General features: G+C 32.2%; 1 protein-coding gene across 1 annotated transcript in view; it reads right to left on the reverse strand.

The window, feature by feature from the left end:
- The window catches only part of LOC129798952 (pikachurin), a 178,973-nt gene that overhangs the window by 44,694 nt on the left and 121,185 nt on the right, over window positions 1-13,094 (reverse strand). Inside the window, exons 5-6 of the mRNA XM_055842482.1 lie at window positions 1,508-1,590; window positions 1,258-1,376 (exon numbers count right to left, since the gene is read on the reverse strand). Of these exons, the coding sequence (XP_055698457.1) occupies window positions 1,258-1,376; window positions 1,508-1,590 (202 nt within the window). The remainder of the gene's footprint in view (window positions 1-1,257; window positions 1,377-1,507; window positions 1,591-13,094) is intronic.

The raw sequence follows: 13,094 nt of genomic DNA on the forward strand, positions 1-13,094 counted from the left end.
TCAAGAGAGGTATACAAATAAATCGAAAAACAAATAAAATAAATCAAGCAAATTTTAATAATAAAGGTCAGAAAAAATCTGCTGTGTTTTCAAATTATTATTATTTTAATGCTAACAGCATTGAAAAACGATATTCATAATTTTTTTCCAATAAGTACTTTTATCAAAACTGACACTTTTTCTAAGCTTATATCAAGGCTTATATAAAAATTTAAAATCATCATTCAATTTAACAACTGTCTTAATTCTATAAAATTATTATTCTCGGTTATTTGAAAAAAATCGCTTATCGTTGATTTTTCACAAAAATCAGCATCGATTTTAAAGACAACTATGTGCAGACCGCCGGTCGATTTTCATTACAAAATCGGCACTAGTTCAGTAAATTGTTAAATTTTTAAATAGAGTAAGTGTGCCAAATTTCGGCATAGTTGTATGCAATCGCCAAAGTCTCGAGTTTGAAATGTAATATTTTTAATACAAATTGAATTTTTTGATACTTTTTGATAAGGAGTGTTGCTTGGAACCTTGTAGACAGTTTATCGTCTTTATTTTCTCTGAAAACATTTTTAATACATTTTAAAATGATTAAAAATGTAGACATAGCATTGGTGGCCTATTCCAGCCACCTTCATTCTCATAGTTCCTCGCTCTTCCGCAATTCTTCCACTGCCATTATCAGATCATCTTGCTCGTCGAAGCGATATTATTTGTTATTTTTTTGCATTGTATAATTTCTAGAGTGTGCAAAAGCTAAAAATTCATGGAAATTTGAGGAACAAAAAATGTGGCCGGAATTGCAAACTGGCCGGAATTTGGTACACTTATCCTAAGTGGTTTTCTAAACAGAAAATTGACAATTCTTTGTGAGGATTTCCTATCAAAGTCGTACGTCATAGACAGTTTTCTACCACACGATCACTTGGTATTTTCAGACAATAAAACTTTATATAAATCTTGCTAAGAATATATACTATCATATCATGTAATTTAATACTGTTTCTTTTATATATTTTAAACACTATCATACTCTATTAGGAAGATTTCTTCCCATGGAATATTTTGCAGAAGAATGCACTTAATATGTAAATTTCTTGCACGAAAATCGCAGTGCTTGCTATCCCCCTGAGGCAGGTTTTAAATATAAGGGATATGGCAAAAATAAAATGCAAATCCCTATTTTGATACACATCCTCTCAAAAATATGCACCATCATTGCTGGCATGGGGTAAAAATTCATGCAATTTTACACATTACCAAAATTCAATGAATCCCTGATGAATGAGGAGAGCCATGAAGTCACCAGTGAGATCATCCCTCTCGCCCGTCAACAGAATTATCCCGTCAAATGACTCTGGCCGGAACTCAATATGAAGCTAAAATGAGACGTGTTTTTTTTTTTAGAAACAGTGATGGACAGACACATCCTGCCAAAATATTTTACTCATGAAACATTTAAGACTGCTTACATAATTCTTTTTCATGAATATTATTACAATTTTTTTACCTGAACGTGTTTGTAGGCCCCTCGTAGTGCGGGAAAAGCCATCCAGGAGTGTTTGGTGAAACGGGGCATAGTCACCTTTAAATCTGAAAGAAATGGAGAAAGAGAGAAAAAGCTTAATTTAATTAATTACACCAAATTGAATGCACGAAGTACCCACAGAGAGAGAGAGAGCGTGCTCAATTCACTCTGATAGCAAATTAAACAGAGTGAGTTTACATCGTAAATTATATAAGATGATCCACAACATTTACTCTGCAATGTCTGCAAATCTACATTATCCTCACTCTTTGGGCTTTCCATCCGCATATGTATTTACATAGCTCCTTCCGTCAATCCATCATCCTCACAACGCAACTTTCGCGTTTCCCATTTACTTTCTAGGGATCCCCCAGGAGAGGGTGTTCCTGTGACGTAAGCTTTTCATTTTTCACCTCGAGTTTTCCCATCTCGATCCTTTATTATCTCTCAAGGGAATGGAGTGCACTTGGGGAACGGAGGTACTCTGGATAAACTACTGGGAAGCCATTGAAACAAAATAGGGTTTCCTAGAAAAATTCCTAAACTCTAGAAAAATCTGTCTATGGTTCATTGAGAACCCTTTTTAGTGAATGGTGAAAGAATTTACCACGATTGAATGACACTGAAATGCTGAATCAGCACAACATGTGCGTGGGAAGCATTGGGTTTTCATTAGGGATCAATAAATGTTGAAATTTTTCAGAAAAATAAAAAAAAATCCATGTTTAATTTAATTAAACTTATAATCTGGTTCAGAAGAAATTTATCAAAACTAGTTAAATAAATATATATTTTAAAGTTAAAAGAATTAAAATATACGTGTTAATATGAAAAAGCAAATTAAAAAAAAATCATTTTCGTAATACTTAATTTCAGAATTTCCAGATCCGATTTCCGCATACTTATTTATTTTTCCTCAAAGTATTCGATAGACCTGTATTAGTATTTCAAGATTACTTAAAAAAGAAGTCAAATATGCACACAAAATAATTTAAAGGTGTTAATATTGTATCTAAAACCTCTCTGGAAAAGTTTCTGGAATTGGTAGACAATATCCTTTTGACAAAATTTTTACAAAATTCTGCTGAATACTAAGCTTTTCAATAACCCAAACCTAATTTAATACAAAATCTTAAGATGTATGACCAAGCCCCTGGCAAGTGGCCTGTAGAGTTGAAGCTACCTTCTCATGGTGCTATTCCAATGAAAAAATGAGCATGTTTTTTTAGCACATTACTGTTCTCATGTAATAAAAAGACCATGACTGTTCCCATATGTTATTTCAATTAATGTCAGATGACATTGTGATCGTGTGAAAGCTTGCTCGGCGTGAATATTTGAATTTGGATTTCGGTTGGGAACTCGACAAGATTAATTTAATGTTTTCATTTTCATAGTATTTTCTACATTTTATTTATCATGATTGACAAGATGTAAGGTTCTTCTCTCTACACAAAAACTTCATATTTTCCCCAGTCCTCGTCGTGTTTCAAAATCACCAAATAGTCATGACAGGAACCGACACAAAAGAAAAGTTCAACCGAAATCCGAATACGAATATTCCCTCCGAGCAATCTTTCACCCGATCACAATGCCATCTGACATTCAGTCAGTGTGGAGTAACCTGTCATGTCAGCTTGGTGGCGTGATGCAGCTGGATGGCCGGGAGTTGGCAACTTTACCCTCAACCGATTTTCCAAGGTTTTCCATGAGTTCCCGTGAGTTCTCAGTGGGTAAAAGTCGGCGAGTAGCATTAATATTCTCTACTCATTATTTTCCTTGAAATGATGTATGGGAACAGACATGGTCTTTTTTAGAACTTGAGAACGGTAATGTGCTAAAAAACATGGTCACTTTTTCATTGGAATAGCACCATCATACAGTAGAGTCTCGCTATAGTCCATATTTAGTTTCAAATTTGACACTTGGGTCGCACTATAGTCCATGTAATTTTTTAAAATTATCAACGATTTTTAGTATTGAAATTGCTCGACGGCTTCCACTTTCTTTGCGATTGTGGTACTTGTCCTTGCTCTCTTCATTGTGGATCACAATTATCACAACTACTTAATAAAGTTTGCCAAAAATATTAAAATAATTATGCATGTCGCATACTAAAAAATATAACCTAACTTAAAATCAGTGTTTTGAAATCAACGGTCGATAAATTGTGGACTATAGAGCGATGGCCTATAGCGAGACTCTACTGTACTTCTACTTAAATTCATATGGGATTTGTTTTTGCATTTGCGACCGTAACACGAGGTATCTTAAAAGTGAGAAGTTTTATCGTATAAGATCGGGTACTGTATGGAGGGATATACTACGTTTCTGATAGATAGCTGAGTCCGACTAGTTAGCTGAGTCCGAGGTCAATTTATGAGTTAGCTTCAAATAGCTTCACATAAAAAGTCAACTTGTCAGGGGCTTGTGTATAACCTTCTCTATCTAATAGATATGTTGAAGTGGTAGGCGATTAGAAATGTACCAATATCCCTGGATTGTGAAAATTTCGTGAAAAAAGTTAAAATTCTATTGAGCTTGTCATCCCGAGAAAAGTTATGAACTTTATCATTCCCTATCAACTAGACTGTGCTTCTATTCTAGATTATGTCCATTGTTAGCAAATTAAATATTCGGCTTTGAGATTCGTTAACTTGGCTTAATTTTCCAAGATCGAATCTTACAAAATAGCAGCAATGTTCGATGATCAATTCTTGGAAATGGACATACGGGGTTCGGCTAATTAAAACCAGTTCGAATAATTACGAATTTCCAAATGATCTTTGCACTTGGGGTGATTTTTCTACTTTCTTAATTTTGCTTCGGCCAATTCCTAACGTAAATTGTAAAAGAAATAGATATTGTAACAATTTACATACGACCTTTGAAAGGACTTTTTCTACCATTCTGTTCCGGAGAACGAAAGCAACGAATGTAAAAAATACGAAATGAGATAAGCAACTGAAATTTCAAAAATTTCAAACGTTTTTACAAGCGCTTAGTGAATATTACCTATTAATGAGTCTGTAAAATCGAGTGTTAATTTTTATTGGGAATTTTAATGTACTTAAAATAATTATTGAGTTATTACAATTTGTATCTGAATTCAAAGTTTTTCAAATTTACTGACTTTATGAACCTTATGTGTCAATTATATTAATTTACCATTATTATTACTCACCAAATTACTAATGTTAAATATTTCGATTACTTGAGTAATTGTTGATTGTACTAATTCTGTTTTTTTTTAAGTTAATTTTATATCGATTCCTTTATTTTTATTAACTTTGTGTAATATTTCTAAAATGCCTAATTTCTCGATAAATATTATATATTTCAAAAGTTTCACTATTTTAAATATTACACAGATATCTAAACCCTAAAGTATTCTTTCTGTTTGCTGCTAAGAGCAAATGAACCCAGAGAGCGAATAGGAATCCCTTAGGAAGAAGAAATTAGAAGTGAAAATCACAAGGGCGGTATTAATTCAGTAATTCAAGAGAAATCCACCCTAGTTTGGAAGAATAATTGTTGATGTAGGTGATGGAACAATTCCATAATTATCGATCACAAGTCTCAAACCATTGAAACCTCATAAATTTTCTCTCTCAATGATTTTCATCCTGGATTGTCTTTCTAAGCAACTCTGCCACTTTTTCTACGTGATTGAATTTCTCAAATAATATTCATATAATTCTGCAATTGAAATTATAAAACTCCGCAGGAAGAGAGGGATAGTTCGTTTTTTTTTTAGGACAATGCTTACGATACCTATGTCACCGTGAAGAGGAGATTGCGTGGTTTTATATATGGGAAAGCTCCACCTCAGCAGGACACACATTCGTAAATCATCCTGTGACATTTTTATTTTATGATTTTATGCTTCTCGTGAGTTTTTTTTTCATCTAAAAAAATCAATATTGTTTGCAATGTGTTTCGAAATGATTGAAAATTTGACGAGACTTCTCTTGTTTTCTTTTGGCATTTTATACGTTGATATTTCCAAGAGGATTTACCATTTGAGGTTGATTTGAAACAACACAAACCATAGGAAGTATTTTTGTTAAATATTCCATGAGAACAAATGATTTGAAACAGTGTTTTTATTGTTGCAAAAAAGTAACCTAATCTTTTTTTTAGGGCTATCTCATAAACATTTACCGAACTCGAAAAAATATAAAAACACACAAAAATTATGGGAAAATATTGTGGGGATATTGATACAAATTTGATGAAAAGTAGACGGAAATTATTAGCCTCTTTAGGGCATGGATGGCGAATGGAATGTTAATAAATTGTCCTCTACCAAAAATTCGATTTAAACCTATGAATAACACCAGTTTTTGTTCAACCATTCTACTTGTGTTGGTATAAAACCACCCTTTTTTATTGTTTTCCATTAATAAACGAGTGATGCAAATGATTCATCCCATTCCTCATGGAAGCTTTTGCACCTCTAACCCCTCGGAAAAATACGCAAAGGCCCCACGCCTTTCTGTGTCGAAATTTATTGCCGGAGCGAATAATTTAATTGTCAACCAGAAATTGGTGGACTATTTTATTTGTTCATCCAACCCCAAATTCGGAAACACCAGTGAGAAAAAGCTCCAATGGCTTTTGGAATAGGGGATGGGTGCGTGTGATGATAATTACAATGCAACCGGTGACATGAATACAATGAATTATAAAATTATAAAGCGTAAAATGCAACACAAGTTTTTTAAACAATATAATAAATTCATTTTTCAGTGATTCATTTATTTCTTTTTTTTCTGTTTTGATACTAAGCTGTTCAGTTCAGATAACTATTTATTTAAATCCATTAATATTTATAGAATAATTATGATTTATAAATAATTATGGTAATTTACGAAATACTATTGAAAAGTTGCAAATTTTAATTAATATTTGAATAGGGAAACTGCTTCTAATTTAGGACAGCTTGTAATTTTGGATACTTTAAAGGTTAAAATTAGACACTACAAATAAATTCATTAAAATTATGGAACTTTCTTCAATTTATTCAATGAATAATGTGTTCTATCTGAAAATGTATTCTTTTTAGAAGATTTTAACACAAAATTCGTTCAATTTGAATATGACTTTAATTAAAATTACTTTGTTGAAACTTTAGGGTAACCAGTCTTAAAAGAGCCTTAAAATAGTCTCGAAAAGGCAAAGAAATGCGGAAGTGTCCAAAATTACAAGCAAGGTGTCCAAAATTACAGGCAAGCCCATGTTTACATTTTTATTCATTTTTAAACGCATTAAGGTTAATTTTATAAGAAACAAACACGATGTACTGCTTGTAGAGGTTCTAAATAACTGAAACGGATGCAACAAAAGTCTTTAATTTCTTATGTTAGTGCTGAAAGGCACCCTGTCCCAAATTACAAACACTTTACTTATAAAGAATTCTTTCACAAATTGTATAATAATTAATACTTGTAACGTAACGTTGTATTTTACATGGAGAATAAAACCGAGTTCTGATATTTTTTCGACGCTCCAACCTCTATTCATCGATAGCTGAGGATGATCCTACAGTTTTGTAGTGGTTTCCACCAATCCCATTGCATTTATATATCATTTATACTTAGAATTTACCAATGAAACCCGCTTAACTTACATAATACAATTTATTTTATATAGAAAAAAAAAGTATTTCATAAAATTGTTCGTAAATATTGTGAATTCGAAATGCGTTTTTCGAAACAATGTTTTTTCACACACATTATTTCTAAAATGATAATTTGACGGGCATTTTTTGTACTGTTACAAACATTTGCCCGTAAATGTTCGTAAACACGCACAAAAACTTTGTCATTTTTGTGTAAATTTTTGGCAGACAAAAAAATCTACAAAACAATGTTTGTAAAAGATTAAAAAATGCTTGTCAAGTGATTATGTTACGAACAATGTTTGTGTAAAAGTACAAATTTTTACGAACTTGTTTGTGGGTTATACGGTTTAGGAGCATTTCCTAAGTCTCCAGTAGAAATTTACAAATATTTACAAACAATTTATAAAGTATTTCTTTTTAGTGTTTGAGTCCTTGAGCAGATGACATCGTCTTGTAATAAAAACATCTAAGAGAGAATCCACGAAAAATTTCTGAGGCTCCTATTTGTTAACTAAGAGCGATTCCAAAAATATATAATATTTTAATGAATCTAGAAATAAAAAAAATTATTTAATTCGTTAAACTCTTTTGGGGCTTCCACAATTACAAAGTAAATAAAGTATGTTATTTAACTCAGTTGTTGTAGCCAAAACACAATCATTGGCCACTTCCGATTATATCCGTGTTCAATAACAGTATTTTTTTTTAAATTTTCCTATGAAATTTAAACACCAAAATTCACTACCCGTCTGACACAGGGTAAGGGAGACCCAGCCTTGAGCCATTAATTAACACTCAGCTTTAGGCACTATTTAAAATAGTTGAAAATAAAAAATAATTTATTAAATAAATAAAAATAAAATAAATTATTTATTATTATTTTTTTATTAAATAAATAATAAAAATTTAAAATAATTTAAAATAAATTAGGCAAATAAAATGATTGGAAAATATTCCATCTTGTCACTGACAGCTAAACAAGGCCGGCAGCATAATTTTCGTAGTTCCGCTGCTCACCACTATGAACGCAAAACAGTGTCCTTCACATATATTTGGTAAGGGGTATTTTGTATGGGAGCTTCTTAAAAGTAAGGTATGAAAGATAGGGGTTAATTGAGGCTATAATCCACGCTTACTTGGTCAGACGGGTAAATCAATTATATTTTCAGTTTTTTCACACTCACAAAATCGATGTTTTGATTCTTCTTCTCCTGTTAAAAGCAAATTCAGCAATTCAGCGCTTAGGTTTCTATAATATTTTACATTTTATTGCAATTGATTGGAAGTGATTCAACTAAAAATAGTGTAAAATGAATTATCCACTGAGAAAAAAATGGGGTTCGATTAACTTTTTTTCCTCATAATTTTAGCACATTATAGGTGTAAAAATATATCAATATTTTTTAATGTTAATTTTGCACCTTTTAAAGGGTAAAATTAACATGAAAAAGGGTAACATCAACCCGTAATATACCTAAAAAGGGTAATATTTACACCGATTTTGGACCAATAATGCAGGGTAAAATAAACATTTTCGAAATGTTATTTTAACTTTTTCTGATTTTTCTCAGTGTCGAATCACAACCGGTACTTAACCGGTTTGAACCGATTCGGATTTTTCCGAAATTCCAGGGATTTTCAACCCTCTAGGGACAAAGAGACAAAAATTGGGGATCAGATATAATCATTTTTTGTTGAGTTTAGAATAACTATATGGCGGTAGGATTTTTTTTTTAGGATAAACCAGTGACTCAATCGTCCTTAAATCAATGTGGAGCAACACTTCAATCCTTTATGGAGTCACTGTGATGACCCACAGATAAATAATTTATTCCGACTATCTAAAGCAGAGGTGTGCAAAAACCGTTGAAACCGAATAAAAGTCAAAATAAGTTTGTTCTAGTAACGTTTTGATCATTGACGTACATGTTTCATTTGACGTTTATTCGGTTTCAACGGTTCTTGCACGCCTCTGATCTAAAGTTATCTTTTCTAATGTTGATACAAAATCACAAAGTAGAAGGTTTTAATAATGTAGGATATTTTTTGCAAATCGTCAGCTATTTGCTATAAGGGAAGAGTACCCCGGATTGGAATGTTAAGAGATATGTTCGATATTCAGTTGAAAATTCAAGCCTCAAAATATTATTTGGTATTTTCGTGTATGCTCAATCTGTTTATTTGTGATCGATTTAACTATACCTGTTCATTTGAATTTTAAAATTTTACAATAAATTTTTAAAAAATAAATGTAATTGCAACTAAGTACTTTGTACCTCGGATCGTTACGAATTTAATCAGGTGCCCCACGGAAAAATAGTTTTGTAAATTAAATCTGAACTAATGCACTGCATTTTTGTGTGAGTTAAATGGTAAAAAGTAGCTAATACTTTTTAAAAAATCGTTTGAAATTGGTGCAACAATCTGGTAATAAGCTGAAGATCCGAGGAACATTGCCGATACCTAGTACTCTTCCCTTATAGTGAATCTGAGAGCTCAAAAGTTAGGAATTTATAAATAATCGCTTTTATAATTAAATGTTAATAATGTAAATATTTTTATTTTGTTATCAAAAATTTTTAATACTATATAGAAAGAGACTACAAATACTGTACAAATTAATTTTAATTCAAACGAAAATTATCATTCATTGTTATTTTCAGGAAAACCTCTTAAGTGTTAGAGCTATAGGTTGAAATCGTCCGTAGAGATTAAAAGCATTGAAACCGCATCTAACTATACGATATGATAAAATGTTACTTTAGATATTTCATGGTTTTTATTTAAATACTTAATTTTTATTTTTGAATTTCGGGCAATAAAAAGCTGGTCGTCATTAAAAACTTTGCTTTTAGAGATGATTAAAGATTAATTTATCATTATTAATTAATTAATTAACTTATCAATTAATGGTTTTTCTTTTCAAACGATTTTCCAAAAATCAGGTTATAACATCTGAATGTGCATGAAAATGAAATGAAAATTTCAGAAAAGGATTTGCAAATCATTTACTTTTTGAGTTAAAGCTAATGTTTCAAGGAAAAAAATATATTTTTTTAATACTAAAAATTTTCTATTTTGCTTTGTAAAACCATGCAACACCCTCAAATTCTCCAATTTCAAAAATAGAAAGAAAATATGAAATAAAATGAAAAGTCCGCATAAAAGGCAAGGTATGCATAAAAATTCAATGGAATAATCCGCATATTCGAAGGTAAAAAAATTGATGGAATAATTTTCTGGTTGTGTGTATTGGATTTTTCACACCCACTCTCGTTTAGCACTTTCAGGAACAATTGGAAGGTGTCAGCAAATAATTTTTTCCCTTCTTTCCCAAACACAATTGGAGTTCAATTTGAAGAATTGATTTTCGAGTGTTTTCAGGAAGAAAGGATTGAGTGCTTTGTTCAAATACGTTTCTCTTGCTGCGGGAAAATTTGAAGGACAAACTGATTGGATTGAATTTTCAAGGGGTTGGAAAGTAATTTTAGAGAGTTAAAAAAAAAACAGTTGCAAGTGAAAATGATTACTCTTGTCACAATTATGTAAATTGCGGGAATTATTCGACAATTGTTAACCCAGTCTGAGGTAATGTCTACTAATATATTTTTTCCTATTGTTTCTATATTAACATCTCTACACATTGAGAGCAATTTTTGTCAAAAATGCATTTTTGAAGGAAATCGTTTGCATTTAGGGGGAAGTGGGGCAGCTTTGACTTGGGGAGCTTAAAATTTTAGCGTTTTTATCCTATTTTTAAATGAAACTAGAGGAACTAGATCTTACTGTGATATTATTTAGCTCCGGAAACCAATAGGAGAAAGAATTTCAAAAGTACCCCAATTCAAAGTATCCCACCTCTTCCTATTTAAATGAAAACGTCAAAATTCTGTCAAAATGGTATTTTGTTGCTCCCAATGTGTAGATGCCTTTACATCCAAATCCTTGTCTCTTAAGGTGTCTACACATTAGGAGCAATTTTCGTCAAAAATTGCGTTTTTGACAGAAATTTGACGTTTCCCCCTACAACGCTGCAGGGAATTTCCTTCAGAAAAGCAATTTTTGACAAAAATTGCACCCAATGTGTAGAGGCCATTAGGGAATTGGTGAAGGATTGTAATTGACGCAAGTGTCCGTTGTTCAGTGAGCAAATGTCAGTCGCAGCGGATAGTTCACTCCGACAGAGTTGAAAGACGAGACGGATAGCACCACCAATTCCCCATATTCTCTTAATAACTAGCAATAAAATTTAAGTCAGCTCCATGAGGGCTTATAATATCAACCCTCGTTGCAACTATCGTGGTTACAGTCATTTTGAAATATTTTCTCTCTACATATTTCTTCAGTAATCAGTAATTTTATTTCCCAAATATTTTATGGTACATTTCATGCACATAATTACCTTCCAAAAGTGATTTTAAAGGAATTCCCATTTTGAAGTTGGAAAATACTTCTTTAATGAAATTGCTTCCAGGAAATAATTGAATAATTCCCAAAATAGGGAGAACAGTCTCATTATTGCCCCCTTTTGTGCCACATCAATTGCATTAGTTGATGCCCCCCTCAAGGAGTTCCTTTAAGAAATTCCTCAGAACTGCGGAAAATCGACTTTCCGCCATTGAATGCGTGACTGCTGAACGTTATCCCATGATAATTTGCATGCGGAATATGCCGTGGGGTGTAATTAAACTTCACATGAGGGGTAAGTATTAATATTCCGTTGGAGAAATTTTCATAATTTACACCCATTTTAAAGCATATTAAAGGCAGACTGGCAATTTTGCTTCCACCAAAACTTTTACATATGTATCTCATTTTCGTCTCAGGTATCATTCCTCACAAATTTTCCTGTACCATCCTACGCAGATTCTTACGCCCATATATACCTGAAAATTGGTGGGAATTTATGGTGAACCATTTGTATGATGTATTGAACCATCCCATCAGCTTTCCTCACAATTTTCATTCACATGAATTTTCATACAATTAGAAATATTATTTCAGTATGTGCCGGATGATTTTGTTGTAAAATAACACAGAAGACATGTTGGCGGTATACAAGCCAGCCATTAGTATTATTTTGCCTTAATTACAAAATCAATAGTACACCAAACAAAATTCTTCCCTCTTTCGTCGCCATCGGAAGGACTCTATGTCTCATTCATATTGTGTTTTTCCATCCAATAACTTTGCCATGATGTTTCTTTCACTTGCTGCCATGAAGGTCGGATTAGTGGGGCGTTAGTAGTTTTTACTATACAGCATAAGTCAGTTGACTTCTAAAATATCCTAATAAATGACACGAAGGAAAATACCTTGATTTAGATATAGTACAACTGATACTTCGTTTAATGTGATAAATGCCCGAAGTTAGGGCACTTCCTGAGACATTGCAGAGATGTGTAGAAGTTGTGCTGCTAAACATCATAAAATTATGGATTATGTGACATTTTTTTATGAAAAATTGAAACGGTATTTACAATACCCCGATTAACTTCAAATGGAAATAAAGGTGAAAGGAATATATTTTGGAATTTCGGACACTCAATGGGTCAAGTGGTAGAGTAACCGGTCTATGATGCAAGTGTCTCGGGTTCGAACCTCTTTATGTCACCAGGAATTTTCGAATTGAATCCAGTTAGCTTTACTATACTTGATTATACGGAGCATGAGACTGACAACCCCATCCTTGTACAAGATTAATGGATTAATGGATGTTACAAACTCTTCTTGCGGAAAAGCCTGTTCCTCTATGGAACGTTTTGCCACGATTATTGTTATTATCAATACCTTTTGGACAACACTGACTGAGAGAAATCCGAAAAAGTTAAAATAACATTCCGAAAATGTTTATTTTACCCTACAGTATTGAACCAAAATCGGTGTAAATATTACCCTTTTTAGATGTATTGGGGGTTAAAGTTACCCTTTTTCATGTTAATT

This window comes from Phlebotomus papatasi, chromosome 1 (genome assembly GCF_024763615.1).
Source record: "Phlebotomus papatasi isolate M1 chromosome 1, Ppap_2.1, whole genome shotgun sequence".
Taxonomy (NCBI): Eukaryota; Metazoa; Arthropoda; class Insecta; order Diptera; family Psychodidae; genus Phlebotomus; species Phlebotomus papatasi.